Source organism: Anolis sagrei, chromosome 5 (assembly GCF_037176765.1).
Source record: "Anolis sagrei isolate rAnoSag1 chromosome 5, rAnoSag1.mat, whole genome shotgun sequence".
NCBI classification, from domain to species: domain Eukaryota; kingdom Metazoa; phylum Chordata; class Lepidosauria; order Squamata; family Dactyloidae; genus Anolis; species Anolis sagrei.
In genome coordinates this window covers 13,830,587-13,850,480 of record NC_090025.1, presented here as the reverse complement: position 1 = coordinate 13,850,480, position 19,894 = coordinate 13,830,587, and the positions used below count along the sequence as shown (strand labels likewise).

General features: G+C 42.7%; 1 protein-coding gene across 1 annotated transcript in view; it reads right to left on the bottom strand.

Annotated features, from left to right (window-relative positions):
• SHROOM3 (shroom family member 3) overlaps positions 1–19,894 on the bottom strand; it is a 267,856-nt gene that overhangs the window by 212,822 nt on the left and 35,140 nt on the right. The window contains exon 2 of the mRNA XM_060779370.2: positions 9,083–9,237. Coding sequence (XP_060635353.2) covers positions 9,083–9,237 — 155 coding nt within the window. The remainder of the gene's footprint in view (positions 1–9,082; positions 9,238–19,894) is intronic.

Sequence of the window (19,894 nt, the reverse complement as noted above, 5' to 3'; positions counted from 1 at the left end):
TGACAAATATCATTCAAATTCCTCCCTTCTATTAAATATTTGAGCCCCCATCCATCTTCTCGCCTCCTTTGTCTCTCTACTCTTTCCAATACTATGGAGCATCAATAGCGGAAACACAAGTATGTTGGCACTGCAGCCTGGAAAAGTAGTGAGCTGCTCACGGCGCTGCTAGGCACCATTTCTTTCTAGTTCTGGGAGGAAAGACCAAACAGAAATGCCTGGAGAGATCATATTTTGTTGGACAAGGATAAATGATAGCAATAATTAACAAGTGCAGACCAGCTAGAAGAGGCTACAGAAGTTTGCCTTTGCCTAAGTCTATAGGGAAGGACAAGGTCCCATCCTTCTTGTCCTGATGGGTTGTTGTTCATTCGTTCAGTCGTCTCCGACTCTTTGTGACCTCATGGACCAGCCCACGCCAGAGCTCCCTGTAGGCCTTCACCACCCCCAGCTCCTTCAAGGTCAGTCCAGTCACATCAAGGATGCCATCCATCCATCTTGCCCTTGGTCGGCCCCTCTTCCTTTTGCCTTCCACTTTCCCCAGCATAATTGTCTTCTCCAGGCTTTGCTGTCTCCTCATGATGTGGCCAAAGTACTTCAACTTTGTCTCTAGTATCCTTCCCTCCAATGAGCTCCAAGTCCTAGTTTCCAGGGCAGCAGAAAACAAGCCTGCTCCCTCTTCCATATGACATCCATTCCCATATTTATACATCGCTCTCATGTCTCCTTTCAACCTTTTCTCCTACAGGCTAAACATACTGAGTTCTTTAAGCCACTTCTCATAGGGTATGGTCTCCAGACTTTTTTCTATTGACATAACCAAAGAACTCCTTAGTGTTGCTTTTAATCTCTCTGGCAATTGTGCTTTCAGTATTTCACTTTTAAGAAGCTCCCATCCATCATTAACCCCCTTTTCTTTTATTATTCCTGTAGTTGAAGGCAAACCGCTTTTGCACCCTGAACTCAGTTTGCACCAACAGAAATAACCCAAGGATGGAAGTAAGATAAGAGTTGAGGGAATTGGAGGAAGAGAGAAACCAGGACATTTAAAAAGCAGTTGAAAAAGTGAGACAACAGAGAATGAATCAGGATTGTTGGAGGGTATTTTCATACATCTCCCACTTTCAGGAAGTCACAAGATAAAGAGATTTTTGTGGTTTCTCCCACCTTTGGTCATGTTCTGCCAACAGAGACTGATCAGATCCAAGCAGTATACTATTTTAGGAAACATGCAAACATTTTCCTCTTTCAGGAGGCCTTTTGTCAAAATGTTTTCATAACTCTTGAATGTTGTTTTAAATATATTTGACTTTGCTCAGTGTCTTGATTTCCCTTTTGGGGAAGTGGGTGGAACATAAGCTTAGAGTACAAACAGTGACATGAAGGTCCCTATACAGACGTACTGTAACATTTCCAAAGCTATGATACCTAATGCTGTGTTGTCTAATTTTCATCATCTCGTCAGCAACTGATCATCATTAAAATATAATGAAGAGTAGTAAGGGGAGAGTTCCTTTCTTTCACAGTGTTCAACCTTATTTCTCTCACATTTAGCAGCAACTTCCCTTCGCACATCGGGAGGGGAGGGGGCAATGCCAGCTAGCTTGTCGAGTTTGTCAACAGGTGTAGGTTTAAGACATCCTATGATTATTCTGCATGTTTCATTCAATGCTATGTTCACCTGCTTTGCGTGGGCAGACTTATGCTAAACAGGGCAGGCTTATGCTAAACAGGGCAGTTGAGTAAGACAAGGCCAGGGCTGATGTTATTAATTTTGGGTCTGCACCCCATGCACTACCAGTAAGTTTCCACAGGATGTTATTGCGTGCACCCACAGGGATGCTCTTGCTGTGGCTGGGGAAACCTTAAGAGGAGTAGTGGTTCTCATGAAGCTTTGCCTTGATTTGAGTCTATCGGGAGGAGGCAGTGGGTGGCTTTCACAGTTTTCAATCTTATTTCTCTCACATTTAGCAGCAACTTCCCATCGCACATCAGGAGGCCAGTGCCAGCTAGCTTATAGAGTCTATCAACAGGTGTAGGTTTAAGACATCCTGTGATTATTCTGCATGTTTCATTCAATGCTATGTTCACCTCCTTTGCATGGGCAGACCTATGCCAAACAGGGCAGGCATACTCGTCAGTTGAGTAAGAGAAGGCTAGAGCTGATGTTCTTACTAATGTTGGGTCTGCACCCCATGTGTTGCCAGTAAGTTTCTGCAGGATATTATACCCTCCTCCCAGTAGACTCAAGTGAGGCTGGAGGGAGACTCACACCAGCAAGTACTTTCATGGCATGGGGGTTCTGTGTGAGGAGTTTGAGCCAATTCTATCATTGGTTGGGTTCAGAATGCTCATGGATTGTAAGTGAACTGTAAATCCCAGCAACTACAACTCCCAAATGTCAAGGTCTATTTGTCCCAAAATCTACCAGTGCTCAAATTGGGGCATATTGAGTATTTGTGCCAAGTTTGGTCCAGACCCATCATTGTTTGAGTTCACAGTATTCTCTGGATGTAGGTGAACTACAACTCCAAAACTCAAGGTCAATGCCCACCAAATCCTTCCAGTATTTTCTATTAGTCGTGGGAGTTCTGTGTGCCAAGTTTGGTTCAGTTACATCATTGGTGGAGTTCAGCATGCTCTTTAATTGTAGGTAAATTATAAATCTCAGGAAGTACAACTCCCAAATGACAAAATCAATCTCCCCCAACTTCACCAGTATTCAGATTTGGACGTATCGGGTATTTGTGCCAAATTTGGTCCAGGAAATGAAAATAGTACCTCTGTCCTGCATATCAGATATTTACATTATGATTCATAACGGTAGCAAAATTACAGTTATGAAGCAGCGAGTACAATAATTTTATTCTTGGAGGTCACCACAACAGGGGTCACGGCATTAGGAAGGTTGAGAAACATTGAAATATTGCATTATGTTCCACATCTAGTCTACAAGCTAGATTTGCATCAAATGAACTGTAAATGCCACCCCCCCCCCCCCCCCCGCGCGCCTTTTATCTTAGGTGGTTCCTCAGATTAAAAAAGGTCTCATAGATACGGCACATTACTGGAAACAAATAGGAGTGACATTTCTGGAAAACCAGATAAAACAGAAGCTGACTAAGCTGCCTTTAAAAATACGTATGAGTTAGCTTTTTAAACAAATTGTGTAAGTAGTTAAACATGGGTGAGTCTAATGTATATCACAGTATGATAGAGTTGGAAAGGATCACAAGGGCCATCCAATCCAACCCCATTCTGCCATGCTGGAAGACTCAAGCTTATGTGTTGTTCATTCGTTCAGTCGTCTCCGACTCTTCGTGACCTCATGGACCAGCCCACGCCAGAGCTCCCTGTCGGCCGTCACCACCCCCAGCTCCTTCAGGGTCAGTCCAGTCACTTCAAGCTTATACTTGAGTATATATGGCAATTACTCCATATCGTGCAATTCAAGTATACTTGTCAAACATCTCTTACTGTCTTACTGAGAATAACAGTGAAAACAATGAAAAGGTGTGTGTGTGTATACACACACACACACACACATGCACACACACACATATAAACCATTATTTTCAAGTAAGTCTCAAAGGGTTTCATTTCTGAATAAATATTCACATGATTTGTTAAGAATTGCAGTGTTTTAAATATTATTACTTCTGTCTGTTTTCTGCACTCAAACACATGCAGCAAGTAAATTTAAAACCGCAATGGAAAACAGATTCTGTGTTACATACAAATTATGCAAATTCAAACAAGTCTGTGAAAGCTTTTCCCCCATTTTCATAATTTATTCTAACTTTGGAAGTCAAGTAGAAAAGCAAGAAGCAGGGCAGGAAACCGAATCCCTGCATCCAAGCACTGAAAGTCTTTTGCAGCCTCTTTTGGGCTCCTACAATTTCAGGAAATTGCCAGCCTGCCTTCAAGATTAGTTTCGCAGTCCTAAGGAAAGAAACTTGCAAAACAAAACCTGTGAATCTCGGGAAAAATACTCAGGACTGTGTCTGGGAGTCAGCTGCATTAAGATCACTATTGACCAAAAAAGTCATGAGTTCGAAGCCAGCCCTGGTCGGAGTGTAGCTTGTTGTTGACCTTTGCAGCCCGAAAGACAGTTGCGTCTGTCAAGTAGGAAAATTAGGTACCACTTTGTGGGGAGGCTAATTTAACTGATTCACGAGACCATAAAAATCTCCAGGAAAAGTATGCAAGGAATGAGGAAGTAACAGCTCCCCTGGTGGCCAGAAGCTGGAATGTTAAATAGCCTCTGAGTGTCTGTCAATATATGTTGTGTGTCTATGGCATTGAATGTTTGCCATGTATATGTACATTGTAATCCACCCTGAGTCCCCTATGGGGTGAGAAGGGCGGAATAAAAATACTGTAAACAAATACATAAAATTGTGACTGTAGTCAGACCTCCACATTCAATCTAGAACTAAATTCCATGCTTACGCTAAAGCAGTGATTCCCATTTTTTTTTTGACCAGAGACCACTTCACCAGGGGTCACTCTCCAACATTAGTACCAAAAGTGTTATGAATCAATTTTTGGTCAACTTTAGATTCGGTTTGGTTATTTGGGGTGCTGATTCAGAAAATCACATTGGATAGACCACATCAGCTCTAGTTTCTGATGCAGAACATATGCCATCCAGTAGTCACCATCTACTCGCCCACAGAAAAACATATTTAATAATCTAGAGCTGATGTGGTCTATCCAATGCAATTTTCTCAATCAACACCCCAAATAACCCCAGGAACAGGCCTAAAAACGAAGACACCAAGGCGCCCACACTTCCAGGCACCATATGACACGGCTCCACTCAGGAAGTGGGTGGGAGGAGGAGAAGCAGCAATCAGGAGGCTTGTTGTCTCGCGTTTCGTGGGTAGTCAGGCTCTCCCCTCCCGGCATCCCCATTGCCTTGGCACTATAAGAGGGTTTCACGAGACCAGTTACTCTTGTTGCAACTATGTCGTAACGGTGAAGCCGTGGACCATGGTTCTAAGTGGTTCTAAAGTACTTACAAAACTAAAGTTCTGGTTGTGAAAACTAGGGGGTGCTGGTGCTTTGCTTCTACAGTGTTGCTAAAGTTCTGGTGGTGAAAATTTCAGAACTCTAACAAAACTTTCAAAATTTCATTATTATTTCATTATTGGTGATTTTTATGACAGAATCTATTAGGACCTGCCATTTATAATGAACCATGGATTGCACATGCCTACTAATCAGTAGTTCCCAAACCTTTTCAGTCATAGAACCCTCCAAAAGACATTTATTTTTTATAGAACACTAACTCTATCCCTAACTTGTTTAATCAAATTGTATATTCTGGAGCATTTTTTTCATTTCAGAAGCAACTTGAGAACCTGCAAGTCGCTTCTGGTGTGAGAGAATTGGCCATCTGCAAGGATGTTACCCAGGGGACGTCCGAATGATTGATGTTTTGCCATACTGTGGGAGGCTTCTCGCATGTCTGTCAAGCTTCTAGCATGAGAAACTAGAGCTCGACAGACAGGAGCTTACCCCACTCCCCGGATTTGAACTGCCAACCTGTCGCTCGATCAGTCCTGCTAGCACAATGGTTTAATTCATTGCGCCACTGGGGGCTCCACTAATTAAAGTACATTTCCCCATTTCCTATATAACGTCTCGTTTTTTGAGTAAATTTTACTCTTGGTATTTTATGAACAATATCCTAATATCCCAACTCTGGCATAGATACTGAAAACTGGGAAGCCCTGACCCGTGAGATCTCCAGCTGGATGTCAGCTGTGACCAGCAGTGCTGCATAATTTGAAGAGGCATGAATGGAGGGTGAAAGAGAGGAACGTGCCAAGAGGAAGGCGCGTCAAGCCAACCCTGACCGAGACCGCCTTCCACCTGGAAACTAATGCCCTCACTGCGGGAGAAGATGCAGGTCAAGAATAGGGCTCCACAGTCACCTTCGGACCCACAAGAATACTGATCCTGGAAGACTATTGCCTAAGTAAGTAAGTAAGTAAGTAAGTATCCCAAATGTCTTCCATCTCAAAAACTGTATAAGAAAAAAAAAAAGCAAAACAAAACCAAAATGTGGAATCATCATGAAAAATTGACTACATGTGAATCTAGTAACTGCATACCCGGTACCAATAGTTGTAGCTTGAAATAGCTATTATGGAGACTGTTTAAATCAAAAAGTTGACCTTGGGTGGTTTTATTTTAAAATCCATTTTAAATGTGATTTTAAAGATTTTCCTCAGAGACCCTATGATGCTTTCTGCAGAATTCTAGGGTTATGTGAAACACAGTTTGGGAACCGCTGACCTAGATTGCAGTTCCCATCTAAAATGAATATAGCTGCGATAAAGCTGACCCAGGAAGCCATGTGGATAGAAAAAGCCCTCTTCTATTAGAGAGAAAAAGCCCAAAATCAATCTAAGTTAACAGGGCTTTGAAAAAGTTGAGAGAGGAACTGGAAGGTGTCCCATTCCTCTGGTTGGATGTGCTGCTCGGGGAATGCGGCTGGAATGCCAGCTGATTGTTCTCCACTGAAAAGAATCGGCAAAGCACTCTGCCCTGGCTTCTACTGATGCTGGAACGGCATGGATTGTGTTTTAATATCTGACCTGATTTTAATTGAGATAAGACATCCAGGAAGCATGACTCGGTAAGGAGAACAGCTCTACCTCCACCAGCAGAACTATGAATTGGATCTAAAAATAAACCACATTAGAAGGGAATGTGGGAGGGAAAAGGCTCACCTATCCACACATTGGGTTCTTTTGCATGGACGGTTAACCTCAACTGATCAGATCGCTAGAATCGAGGGAAATAAAATCTGTTTTCCAGAGACTGGGGGGAAAAGAGAAATGAACAGAGTAGAGGGAATGAATAAAGAAAGGCCATTTTCTCCCAGAACACTAGAACTTGGAGTCCTCCATTAAAGTCCATTAGCAGAGCAAGTTTAGGACGCATAATTAACTCATGAAAGGCATTGCCAGAACATGCCGGGATAGACAATAAGACAGATAGAGGACAGGTTTATCAAGGTCTGTTGCTTACTGGCATTGAGAGCCTACAATGGGAGTCCCATGCTACAATTCACTTAAGATAGGAAGGGAAGTTGCCTTTTTGGGACGACGGCTCTTAGAACCTGTGTAGACAGTAGACCATTGCCGGACTCCTTGGGTAATATGTATTAAGAAATGTAGTCCAAAAGGGTAAGTTTTATACTCTCTGGGTTGTTGTAGGTTTTTTCGGGCTATATGGCCATGTTCTAGAGGCATTCTCTCCTGACATTTCGCCTGCATCTATGGCAAGCATCCTCAGAGATACTCTCTGCTCTGAGAACAGTACAGTGGGCACACAGCTTTGACTTGGTCATGTCACAAACTTCTAGTTCCTCAGGATTTAATAAAATTGATTTATTGATTGATTTCATGCGTTGGTAATCTGTCAGTCTCACTTCTGGAGGGGGGAATCAGGGCAGCTTTACAACAGGCAACCCTTAGATGCCAAACAAATACATTAAAATAGACTACTACAATTAAAACAGCAAATAAAAACAGTTATAACATTCAATTTAAAAGAGTTCCGCTAGTTCAGAATAACAGCGCAAAGTCAGTCCATTGCCGGTCACATTAAATCATTTTCTTCCCAATTACTACATCTACTGCTCGAATGCTTGATCCCACAGCCAGGTTTTAAGATTTTTATGAAAGACCAGGAGGGAGACGGCACACCTGATTTCGTTGGGGAGGGAGTTCCACAGTCGCGTAGCCACCACTGAGAAGGTCCTCTTTCTCATCCCCACCTGTCGCACTTGCGAAGGTGGTGGGATTGAGAGCAGGGCCTCCCCAGATTATCTTAACATCCTTGATGATTTGTAAAGGGAGATATGTATGGACAGGTAAACTGGCCTGGAACCATTTAGGGCTTTATAGGCTAAAGCGAGCACTTTGAATTGTGCTCGGTAGCATACTGGCAGCCAGTGGAGCTGGTGTAACAGGGAGGTTGTATCAGGCCCGTAGCTGGGGGTGGGGGCTTGAGGGGCTTCAGCCTCCCCAAAATTCTCAGGGTGGTCCGCAAGGAGGCCTTACTGGTACATTACTTAAACTGTTATGTTTAATCATATCATGATCTGATCACCATGTTCAATATATCCCATATGTGTGGGGGTATTGGGATAATGATACAAAAGGTTTGCTAGGGTAGATCTTGCCCCCCCATCACACACAGCCCCCCCCCCACACACGAATCAAAATCCTGGCTATGGGCCTGGGTTGTATGCTCCCTGTACCCCAATCCGGTGAGCAATCTGGGTGCCATCCATTGGACTAACTGAAGCTTTCGAGCAGTCTTCAGAGGCAAACCCATGTAGAGTGTGTTGCAGTAATCTATTAGGGATGTAACAAGAGCGTGGACTACCGTGGCCAAGTTGGAGAGAAGCAACTGGAAAAACTGACACGATATGAGGATTTAAAGATTGAGCAGTTTGTAGTCTGTCAAGAAGATCAAGCAGACAGACTACAAGCAGAGGCATAACACCATTGCGCAGATGATTCATTGGAACTTGTGCCACAAATACCATCTGCCTGCGACAAAGAACTGGTGGGATCACAAGCCAGAAAAGGTTACAGAGTACATGTGCAGCTGGCACATAAGTTTTAATTGTGCAAAAGTTCCCCTAGTCACCGCCAAGACCTGGGATTCCAAGCTCAGTGATGAATCTAGTCCAATCTGAAAACTTATGAAAAGAGATTTTTCATTTGACTCACAAAAGCAATCATAAAGTAGGACCAACATAGCTCAATCTACACATGCCCAGGTTTCCGCCTCAACTTATTTTTAATTAATAGTTCAAACTGCATTGAAAAAAAATCTAAACAACGGCACATTATCTGAAGATACACAATAAAAAAAGAAGTAAAAACATTCAATTTGCCACTTGAACAGTCTTCTAAATTGAATGTAGCTTGTTTCAAAAATTCACAGCCCATATAGTCCAAGTAATCCAATATTAGTGAACTGTAACACTTATCACACATCCATTTTCATGGGGTATATCAAGTACTTTGCTGTATAGGGCATGCTCACGTACCTGCGAACAACCAGTTTCAGTGTTTTGCAGGAGCCTTTCACCAAAGAGATGGCCTTCTGCCTGGAACTGCTTAGATCCACCTCGTTGATGTTCACCACCTCATCTCCAGGCTGTAGCTTTGAGTTCAGTGAATCTGCTTTCCCTCCTTCTTCAATCTGAGATGGAGAGCATGGGATAAGGGGAGAGAAAGAGACAAAATAAATCAGAGCCATGGTTTTGACATGATTGTCTTTACTCTGTTCTTCCTTCCCATTCAAACAAAATAATGGTACACTAAGTTACGGCTTTATGGGTCTCCTAGCAGCCTTTAGGAAGCTAGGAGTTAACAATAACCCAGTTGGCCACAATGGTTAGAAAGTACACCCTGTGCATTCAGTTCTCATGTGGAACTAAAGTCAGGACTGATGGTCCAGGAGGCTGGTACAAATTCCTGAAGTCTGGAAGTCAATGGGGAAAGAGAGGTGTCCCCTTCCAACCTTCTGTTCTCTAAACTAAACATATCCAGCTTCCTAAAGGCTTGACTTCCAGACCAATTAACATCTTGGTCTCCCATTGGTGGACATGTTCCAGTTTGTCAATATCCTTCTTGAACTGTGGACACAGTGCTCCAGGTGAGATCTGACCAAGACAGAATTGAGTGGAACTATTACTTCTCTTAATCTAGACTTTTGGTCTTCCAAAAGTTCCCACAGTTCCTAACAGCTGTTCCTAACAGAGAATAAGCTGGCTGGGATTTCTGAGAGTTGAAGTCCAAAACACCTAGAGGACCAGTGGAAACCACTGATCTAGATGCTATACTTATATTGATGCAACCTAGAATCCATGGCTCTTAAAGCTGCCACATCACATTGTTGACTCATGTTTAGCTTGTGGTCCACTAAGACATTTAAAGTCTTTACACGCTAGATCCTATTCATTGCTGACAAATCAGGTGTCACCCATCTTTTATCTGGACATTTCATTTCTTCTGTCAAAGTGGAATACCTTGCATTTCTTCCCTACTCTGTGGCTTATATAACTTAGCTATGCAACTTCTCTCTGAGTGAGAATAAACATAAACATAATAATAACAACAGCAGCTGCAGAACTGAAGAGAAACAACTGGAAAAGCTGACACGATATGAGGATTTAAAGATTGAACAGCTTGTAGTCTGTCAAGAAGATCGAGCAGACAGACTACAAGCAGATGCATAACACCGTTGCTCAGATGATTCATTGGAACTTGTGCCACAAATACCATCTGCCTGCAACAAAGCACTGGTGGGATCACAAGCCAGAAAAAGTTACAGAGAATGAAAACGCCAAACTCCTCTGGGACTTCCGAATTCAGACAGACAGAGTTCTGGAGAACAATCCTGACCACACAATCATGTTAAAAAACAAAGTATGGATTGTCGATGTCGCAATCCCAGGTGACAGCAGGATTGCAGAGAAACAACTGGAAACGCTGACACGATATGAGAATTCAAAGATCAAACTGCAAAAACTCTGGCACAAGCTAGTCAAAGTGGTCCCAGTGGTGATCGGCACACTGGGTGAAGTGCCTAAAGGCCTTAGCCTGTAAAAACAATCGGTGCTGACAAAATTATCATCTGTCAGCTGCTAAAGGCCACCGTACTCGGATCTGCACGCATTATTCGCTGATACATCACACAGTCCTAGACACTTGGGAAGTGTCTGAAGTGTGATCCAATACAAAAGCAAGCATCGTGGTCTTATTTGCTGTGTACTAATCTTGTTATGTATCTAATAATAATAATAATAATAATAATAATAAGGTATTCAAAGGCTCTGGCTGAAGACCATTCAAACTCCCATCAATCTGGTTCTCTACTATTTATCTGAATAAGGTAACAGTGAGTTTTAAAATTTCTGTGTTGAACAAAAAAGCCGCACAGACACATTACATCACTTTGGCAGCCTCTGTGTGTACATATGTATGCTATCTTTATCTACCTGGATAAAAAGTTTACAGCTCTCCTGTCAAAACCCGTCAGGGCCAGCCCTACCTTATCCATTAGGCTGCCTCAGGCAACACATTTTGTGTTTCAAGGAAGAACAGCAGATTGTTAGTCACTTTGATATTATTGTATTTTCTGTGCCAAGGGTGCTTGTGGGTTTCCTACTTCATACGCCCAATAACTTGGCTAACATTTGGTACTATTTACCTTGACTTTAGGTGAACTGGAGTGGTGCCATTTTGCTCTTCCTTGGACAGAAAATTAGGGCAGGAAATTGACCAAGTCATATATTTTTGTGTTAATTTAACACTCACTTCAGGGCTTAATCTGAGTTGGATTCGAAAATTCATTTGTTAGACCAACCCATGGATTTCTGATATCTTCAAGCTACTGTGTATTGTTGCATGCCAAGCGAGACTCTGTTGTGAAAATGTATCTGGATGAAATATTTGCATTTCGGGTGGGGCGGCAACCCAGGGAAACACAATAGTGTGCATATGCAGCCCGGAGCAGATATGATGCACAACTCTACCTTCAAACAATGATTGCAAAGGCAAACAGAAACCCAGCGGCATGCATAAGCAAAGCTAGCTTAGAAGACACTGAAACCAGGAAATGGAAACATGAGATTTCAAGAGAAGAAAGGGAAAGAATCAGAGTTAGTCTTTTCATCTCAGATGGTATTATCCAAGAGAATCACTGATGTAGTTCCTGCACATCCCTTCTTTAACATGTTTGGTATTAGAGACAGAAAAGAATAGGAAACCATAGTGTTAGATTCCTACACCTCAAAAGAAGAAGAGGAGCAGCTCAACATATGTGAACTAACTATTCATTCAACAAAATACCTTAAAGGGCAACGGGAGTTCTGTCTGATCTTAAAAGCTAAGCAAGGTCAGACCTTGTTAGAACTTGGATGGTAGACTGCACATGAACAGGTACTATAGGATATAACAGGCATGGGCAAACACAGACCTGCGGGTCAGACACGGCCTTTTTGGGGTCTCAGTTCCAGTCCACGTCTCTTACGGCTCTCCTCTCAGCATGCGGAAGCAGAGGTTTGCATCCCCTGAGAGGAGGGCCAAGGCAGAAACATGTGGCTGGCATGAGTTCTTGCCAGCTATGTGTTTTCTCCTCATCCCCTCCTGGAAATGCAGGAGGTTGCCGTCCCCCCAGGCAGAGAAGAGTGCGGAGAGGAAGACAGGTCACTGCTGGAGAGATCTCTAGCAACAGTATGTCCTCTCCTCCTCCTCTTCTCTTCCTGGGAAAGTGTCGGGCTGCTGTCTCCCCAGGCAAAGAAGAAAACCATGGGGAAAACAGGCTGCTGCCAGAGAGATCTCCGGCACCAGCCTGTCCTCTCCTCCTCTTCTCTGCCTAGGAAATTCTTCCCCAGGAGGAGAAGAGTGTGGAGGAGAAGACAGGCCACTGCCGGAGAGATCTCCGGCAACGGCCTGTCTCCTTTCAGCCTGGGAATTTGTGGGGCGGCTCTCTCCCCAGGCTGGAAGGAGAGCCGAGAGAAGGCTCCAAAGCTCTCTTGGCTGCCACCTGCCTCACCCTTCTCCTGGCATCCGGAGGGTGTTTTAGGCACACCTTGGCCATCACCTGCCGAGGAGCACTCTCCGCTGCTGCCTGTCTTGCCCTCCTCTGGGCACAAGGATGGGCCAAGTGGTCCTGTTCTTATGCCGGGAGGACAGCAGGCAGAGCAATCTGAGGATGACCAGCCCCCACCCCTCCCTCCAAGGTCTGCCCCCTCCCCACTACGCCTCCTCCTGGTCCTGCCCAGCTCTCCATCCTGGTTCAGTCCTCCTAGCTGGCCCTGCAATGTAGCCCCAGGGCGAAAGCTTTTGCCCATTCCTGGGCTGTAACCACCTCTGACTATTCCTTGGCTAAGAAACCCTAAGAATGTGTTGCGTGTTGCTTATCCAACATACATGGGCCGGCAAAACGTTGGATAAGCGAAAAAGTTGGCTAATAAGGATGGCTTAAGGAAAAGCCTATTAAATGTCTAATGCATTATGATTTTACAAATTAAGCACCAAAACATCATGCTTTAAAACTAATAAACAGAAAAAGCAGTTTCAATACACAGCAACATTATGTAGTAATTAATGTATTTACGAATTTATCACCAAAAACATTGCAATGTATTGAAACAGCTGTGGATCCGGGCAGGAGGCAGACTGCCTTGGATAATACAGAATGTTGGATGAGCAAAGGTTGGATATGCGAGACTCTACTGTAACTTGGAGGCACTTAGACATAGTATTTTTTTTGTACAAAGCGATGGAATGTCTTGTCTAAAGTCTGGAATTTCTATATACAAAGCCCCAAACTCCTCTTTGATCTTTAGATTTCCCAACTTGTGCTGTTGACCTTGGCCAGCACCCAGGCCACGAAGGGTGGCACAGAAACAGAAACAAAACCCAATTTTCTGCAGGCACCAAGGATGTAAAAGGGATTGGTCTTACTTATCTGACTCCTTGTGGAGACTCTGAATTCTTAATCCAATAGCAGAAAGAAGGCTTAGCCTTTAAGTTGATTTTCCACCTGCATGAGCAGAGTCATTTCTGGCTCCACCAGCGATTTCTATTTAGGAAGCAAAGAGAACCTCCTTCTCTTCCTCTCCTTACTTGACCAAGCTGGAACAATAAATAGAAATACCATGGAAGCATCAACTACCGAAGCAGTATTTCTTGTTACGCAGGGAAAAGGCGGCATTGCCATAACTCAGATTCTGAAGCTAGTAAAGCTGAATCCCAAAGTTTACAGACAGTATGTAAACTAAGTACACATGCTTATATTTTGTTTACACTGGTCACATGAAGCAGCAAAAAAATACATAGGACTTTGCCTTCTCTTTTGTAAAGTCTACCTAATCCATTCATTCAGTTCCCCACATTAGTTTCTGTGCACTATTTAAATAAAATACAGGCAGAGAAACTGAAATATTAAGTGTTAAAAGAGATTATCGAAATATAAAGGAGGTTCTTTAAAGCAGTGGTTCCAAAACTTCTTTGATCATCAAACCCTTTCAGAAGGCTTCCCTCCCGCTCTTGTAGAACCCTAACCCTGTTCCTGGTTGTCCCACAGAACCTTAAATTATTATTATTATTATTATTATTATTAAACTTTATTTGTACCCCGCTAGCATCTCCCGAAGGACTCGATGCGGCTTACAAAGGCCAAGGCCTCAATACACAACATAACAATACACCTAAAGCAAATTAAAACAATTAAAGCAATATTAAAACAACAACAACAAGCAATAAACAATACATCAAAACACAATAAAACTGGGCCGGGCCAGAGTAAAAGGGTACAGGACTAAAAGTGCTGATGTGACAGGTGATATGTAAGGATTATAGGGCAAGTGCAGTGTGCAGTGTGCGACAATCTTAATTCTAACAAAGTGCTTCTGGGACTTGGTATTGGAGATTTCCTAATCGGGGAAGACACATCGGAACAGCCAAGTCTTCAAGTTCTTTCTGAAGAGTGCCAATGTAGGGGCCTGTCTAAGATCTTTGGGGAGGGTGTTCCAGAGTCCCTAAGCATCGTGAATCATAGAATCATAGAGTTGGAAGAGACCTTGTGGGCCATCTAGTCCAACCCCATTCTGCCAAGAAGCAGGAAAATCACATTCAAAGCATCCCCGACAAATGGCCATCCAGCCTCTTTTTAAAAGGAGGAGTCTCCACCACACTCCAGAGCAGAGAGTTCCACTGCCGAACGGCTCTCACAGTTAGGATGTTCTTCCTGATGTTCAGGTGGAATCTCGTTTCTTGTAGTTTGTAGCCATTGATCTGAATCCTAGTCTCCAGGGCAGCAGAAAACAAACTTGCTCCCTCCTCCCTATAACTTTCCCTCATATATTTGTGAACTCACAAAGGTCTTCCTTCCTTCACATACTCCTATTGCCTGAGTGTTTTGTATAGTGTAGTAGGTTTGAAAATAAATAGAAAACATTTTGAATACAGTATAACCGAAACCTTTATTTTGGCACAAGGAAATATTGGATATAATGACATGTATTTCCTTTGGTGCAGGAAAATATTGGTTTCACTCCTAAAGTGGTGAATTTTTTCCAATGTATTGTCAAAGGCTTTCATGGCCGAAATGACTGGGTTGGTGTAGGTTTTTCGGGCTGTATGGCCATGTTCTAGAAGCATTCTCTCCTGATGTTTCGCCTGCATCTATAGCAAGCATCCTCAGAGGTTGTGAGGTTTTTTCCCCACTGAAAATAGTTTTGAAATTGAGCTTTCTGTCAGATAGCGGAATATGTAAATCTGGGGTGCCATCCAACTTGGTCCTTTTTAGGGGGTAGAAGTGTAAGCTGAAAAGCCTGATTCACACTGATAAGTGGACACAAATGGAGCACTGCTACTAAGATAGCCATTCCAGCTACTGACGTCTATTGGTCCTACCCAAGTCATTCAATGGTAAGAATTTTAATTTCATTTTTAAAACAGAAGTATATTGAATTTTCATAAAATCTTTATACTCTGGAATAGATTGTTTAAAACTGATTTTTAAAAAGGTGTAAAAGATTATTTGCAGAACCCACGCAATGCTTCTTTATCTTGCCCAAGTTTTTAATTAGTTTTAATCAGTTTGTCTTTTAATCATTTCATGTAGCCCGTCCATTATTATTGTGTCTACATTTATTGTAATTTTTACATTGTTATGTATGCATATGTTTTATGTTAATATGATGCTATTGTTTATTGTTCGTGTTTTCGGTTTGTGTGTTGGTTTTTTCTTTATTGTAATTGTTGTTTGGGCTTGGCCTCATGTAAGCCGCTCCGAGTCCCCATCGGAGAGATGGTGGCGGGGTGTAAATAAAGATGATGATGATGATGATGATTATTATTATTCTGCAGAAACAGTTTGGGAACCATTGCTTTAGAGAAAGATGGTGAATTTGTGCTCCATAACCAATAATGCTGTGGATTTTGAAGAGGCACAAATAGAAGGCGAAAGGGAAAACGTGTCAAGAGGAAACCACGTCAAACCACGTCACACCAACCCCTGCTGGAATTGCCTTCCATCTGGAAACGTATGTCCTCACTGCAAAAGACCATGCAGATCCAGGGTGTTCACATTATTGTGATTTTACATTGTTTATGTTTATTTATATTATTTCTTGTATTTTATTTTTAATTTTTATATTTTACTGCCGTTGTATGTTGTTTATTTGCATTGTTGTATTGTTGGGCTTGACCTCATGTAAGCCACCTTGAGTCCCCTTGGGGAGATGATGGCGGGGTATAAATAAAGTTTATTATTATTATTATTATTATTATTATTCTCTGCAGTCACTTATGGACCCAACACCAAGACGTGGGCCGGGCTTAGCACAACAGGCTAAAACACTGTGCTGCAGAAAAATCCTGCCGATTGAAAGGTTGATAGTTTAAGTCCGCATTGGGGTGAGCCCCTGCTGTTAGCCCCAGCTCACCTGCCCACCTAGTAGGTTGAAAGCAGAAATGTGAGTAGATAAATAGGTACGGCTTTTAGGGAGGAGGCAATAAAGGCACCCTTAAGGACATCGATCGATTGGAGGATTGATGTCCTTAAGATGGAGCAACAGCACCCCATCCCCTAACCTCCGTGGCCGGAGTCGAGCACAGCCTCCAAGATGCCGGAAATAAGATGGGACAAACTGTCTTTACCTTTGTTTGTGTTGTCTGTCCTTGTTAATTGTATATATTGAATGTTTGCCGTATGTGTGTTCTGTAAGCCATTCTGAGTCCCCTTCGGCATTTCCTACATCTCACAAAGAAGGCAGAAAAGAACAAGACAGTCTGGTCTCTGCTGCAACTCACCCACCCATTTGTCTTATCCTATATTTAGATCTTTATACTCAATTATCCATCCTTCCTGGATCACTAATGTTTAATAAAAAAGTAATACTGCATATTTTGGGAAGAAGACTAAGAGCTTGAATGTACCTGCAGGATGCTAGTTCATTTCATATTATTACAATCTGTTGAAAACTGGCTTAAGGATCACTGTCAAAAGAGGTATAAAAATAGGTATGTGTCACAATTCCAAGTTTTTAGACTTTAATTTGTGTTGTTTGATTATTTTGCAACTACTTTGAAGACAGGTAAAAATCCACGCTGTAGACCGGGGAGGTGGGAAGAGATTCAAACCCACGAGCTTTTCATTTAAACCCCTTTTTAGAAATTAATACTCCATTAATTGAATGTGAGTGAAAGAGAGATAGAGGGATGAGTGCTGAGGGACACTGGTTGCCGTCTCTTCCTCCTTGACTTATGTGTGTTACTCAGTGGGGAAATGTGTCCTTCCAAGTTTGTTGATTTGAAACTTCTTTAGCCTCTTCTTACCAGAGCAAGTGGAGATGGATTATGAGTTGTATCCAAGGACATTTGGAAAATTGCTTTGTGGTAGTGTGCCTTGAAATCAGTCCCAGTTTATGTTAACTCTGAGGTTTTCTGGGATTGACAGTGTGAGTCCAAAATTGCTTACAGCATGTCCATGACTCACAAGGCCAAACAGGGCATAGAGTTACAGCCTGTGCTTGATGGGGTTACATTCCCCTTGAAGGCACAGGTTCGCAGCTTGGGAGTGATCCTTGAAACTCATAGCTGAGCCTGGAACCCTAGGTTTCGGTGGTGGCCAGGAGAGCTTTTGCACAGTTAAAACTTGTGTGCCAGCCGCACCCGTACCTTGGGAAGTCTGACGTGGCCACAGTGGTCCATGCTCTGATTACATCCCAAATAGATTACTGCAATGCACTCTACGTGGGGTTGCTGCTGAAGACTGCCCAGAAGTTTCAACTAGTCCAACGGACGGAAGCCAGATTACTAAGAGGAGCAGCGCTCAGGGAGCATACAACTCCTCTGCTGTGCCAGAACCACTGACTGCTAGTTTGCTACTGGGCACAATTCAAAGTGCTGCCTTTAGCCTATAAAGCCCTAAACAGTTCTGGCCCAACTTACCTGTCCAAATGCATCTCCCTTTATGAACCATCTAAGATGTTAAGATCGTCTGGGGAGGCCCTACTCTCGACCCCGTCTGCATCACAAATATGTTTGGCGGGGACGAGAGACAGGGCCTTCTCAGTGGTGGCCCCTCGGCTATGGAACACCCTTGCTAGGGGCATAAGATCAGCCCCCTCCCTTTTGACTTTCTGAAAAAAAGTCAAAACCTGGCTATTCGAGCAGGCATTTTGAAAAGGCAGTATAATTTGACATAGGATCATGGAACAATTGGATTATGAGATTGTTGGATTATGTTTTTCTCTTGGAGATGAAATGATTGTTTTTATTACTGCCATGGTTTTAATTGATTTGTTAATGCTTTTTAATGTTTCAATGGTGTTGTTGGCCTTTAATTGTTGCCTTGTGAACTGCCTCGAGTCACCTGTGGGCTGAGAGGGGCGGTATACAAATGTAGCAAATAAATAAATAAATAAATAAACTTCGCAGTCACATTTGGTGGGGAAGAGAGACAGGGCCTTCTCTGTTGTCCCCCCCCCCCCCCCAGCTATGGAACTCTCTCCCCAATGAGGTTAGGTCTGCCCCCTCTCTCCTGTCCTTCAAGAAGAAATGGAAATCCTGGCTTTGGAATCAGGCATTGGCAGATTGATGGATTGAACTGGTAAAGACTAAGAGTTATTGGACCACAATATTTGGATTGAGTTGGATTTTTTTTTTTGTCGTGTCAGGAGTTGCTCCTGTTGTGAGAGAATTGGCGATCTGCAAGGACGTTGCCCGGATGATTTGATGTTTTTATCATCCTTGTGGGAGGCTTCTCTCATGTCCCCGCATGAGGAGCTGGAGCTGATAGAGGGAGCTCATCCGCCTCTCCCTGGATTCGAACCTGCGACCTGTCGGTCTTCAATTCCGCCGGCACAGGGCTTTAACCCACTGCGCCACTGGGGGCTCCATTGAGTTGGATGATGTTTTTTTTAACTCAACAAACAGTCTTTTATATGTATTTTATAATTTATTTATTATGTATATTGTTTTAAAAATGTTATTTATTGTGTAGCATTGAATTTTTGTTGTTGTTAGCCATTCTGAGTCCCTCCACAGAGGGAGAGAAGAACGGGATATTAAATTTCTAAATAAATAAATAAATTGTAGTACAATACTCACAACACTATACTACACTGGTTCTCCATAATTTCCTACCCCCACATTAAAATGTATATAGCAAGCCCTGTAGCTCTCCTTCCTCCATTTGTTGAACATAGCATCAACATCACAAATGAGGTTTAGGCACTATTTCTTTCAGCTGTCTAACAAGTATTGCAATGAGATTCACTTTCGAAAAACATAGGACAAGCTTTGCAGGATCAGGTCAAATGTAACTGTAAGATGTTGACAAGCAGTACATGGAAACAACACACAGTGCTTCTTGTTAGAGAGCGACTACAACATGATGTGACACTGAATTCTGTTAATGAATTATCCTTCTTTAAAGTCACACCGCTACAAGCTGTTTCTACATTGCATCCTACTTGCTTATTCATTCGACAGTGGCTGGGCAATGGCCTTAACCGTTACACTCTGTAAATAATGCTTAATAGAATCTTTAATCTTAGAATGGATCTCGTTGTACTTTTTATAGAACAACTGCAGCTCAAATCAAGTGTAGCAACATTTACTATTTGGGCAAGCCATTTGTAAACAGCAGCCCTAATATTGAAAAGTAATCTTTCCAAATCGCCACAAAAAGCAAAACAGATAGAAATCAGACAAACTATAGTCCTTGGGATATAGTAGGCACAGCTGTAGCACATGGATCAAACCTAAGAGTGTAATGGGCTTGTTGTTCATTCGTTCAGTCGTTTCCGACTCTTCGTGACCTCATGGACCAGCCC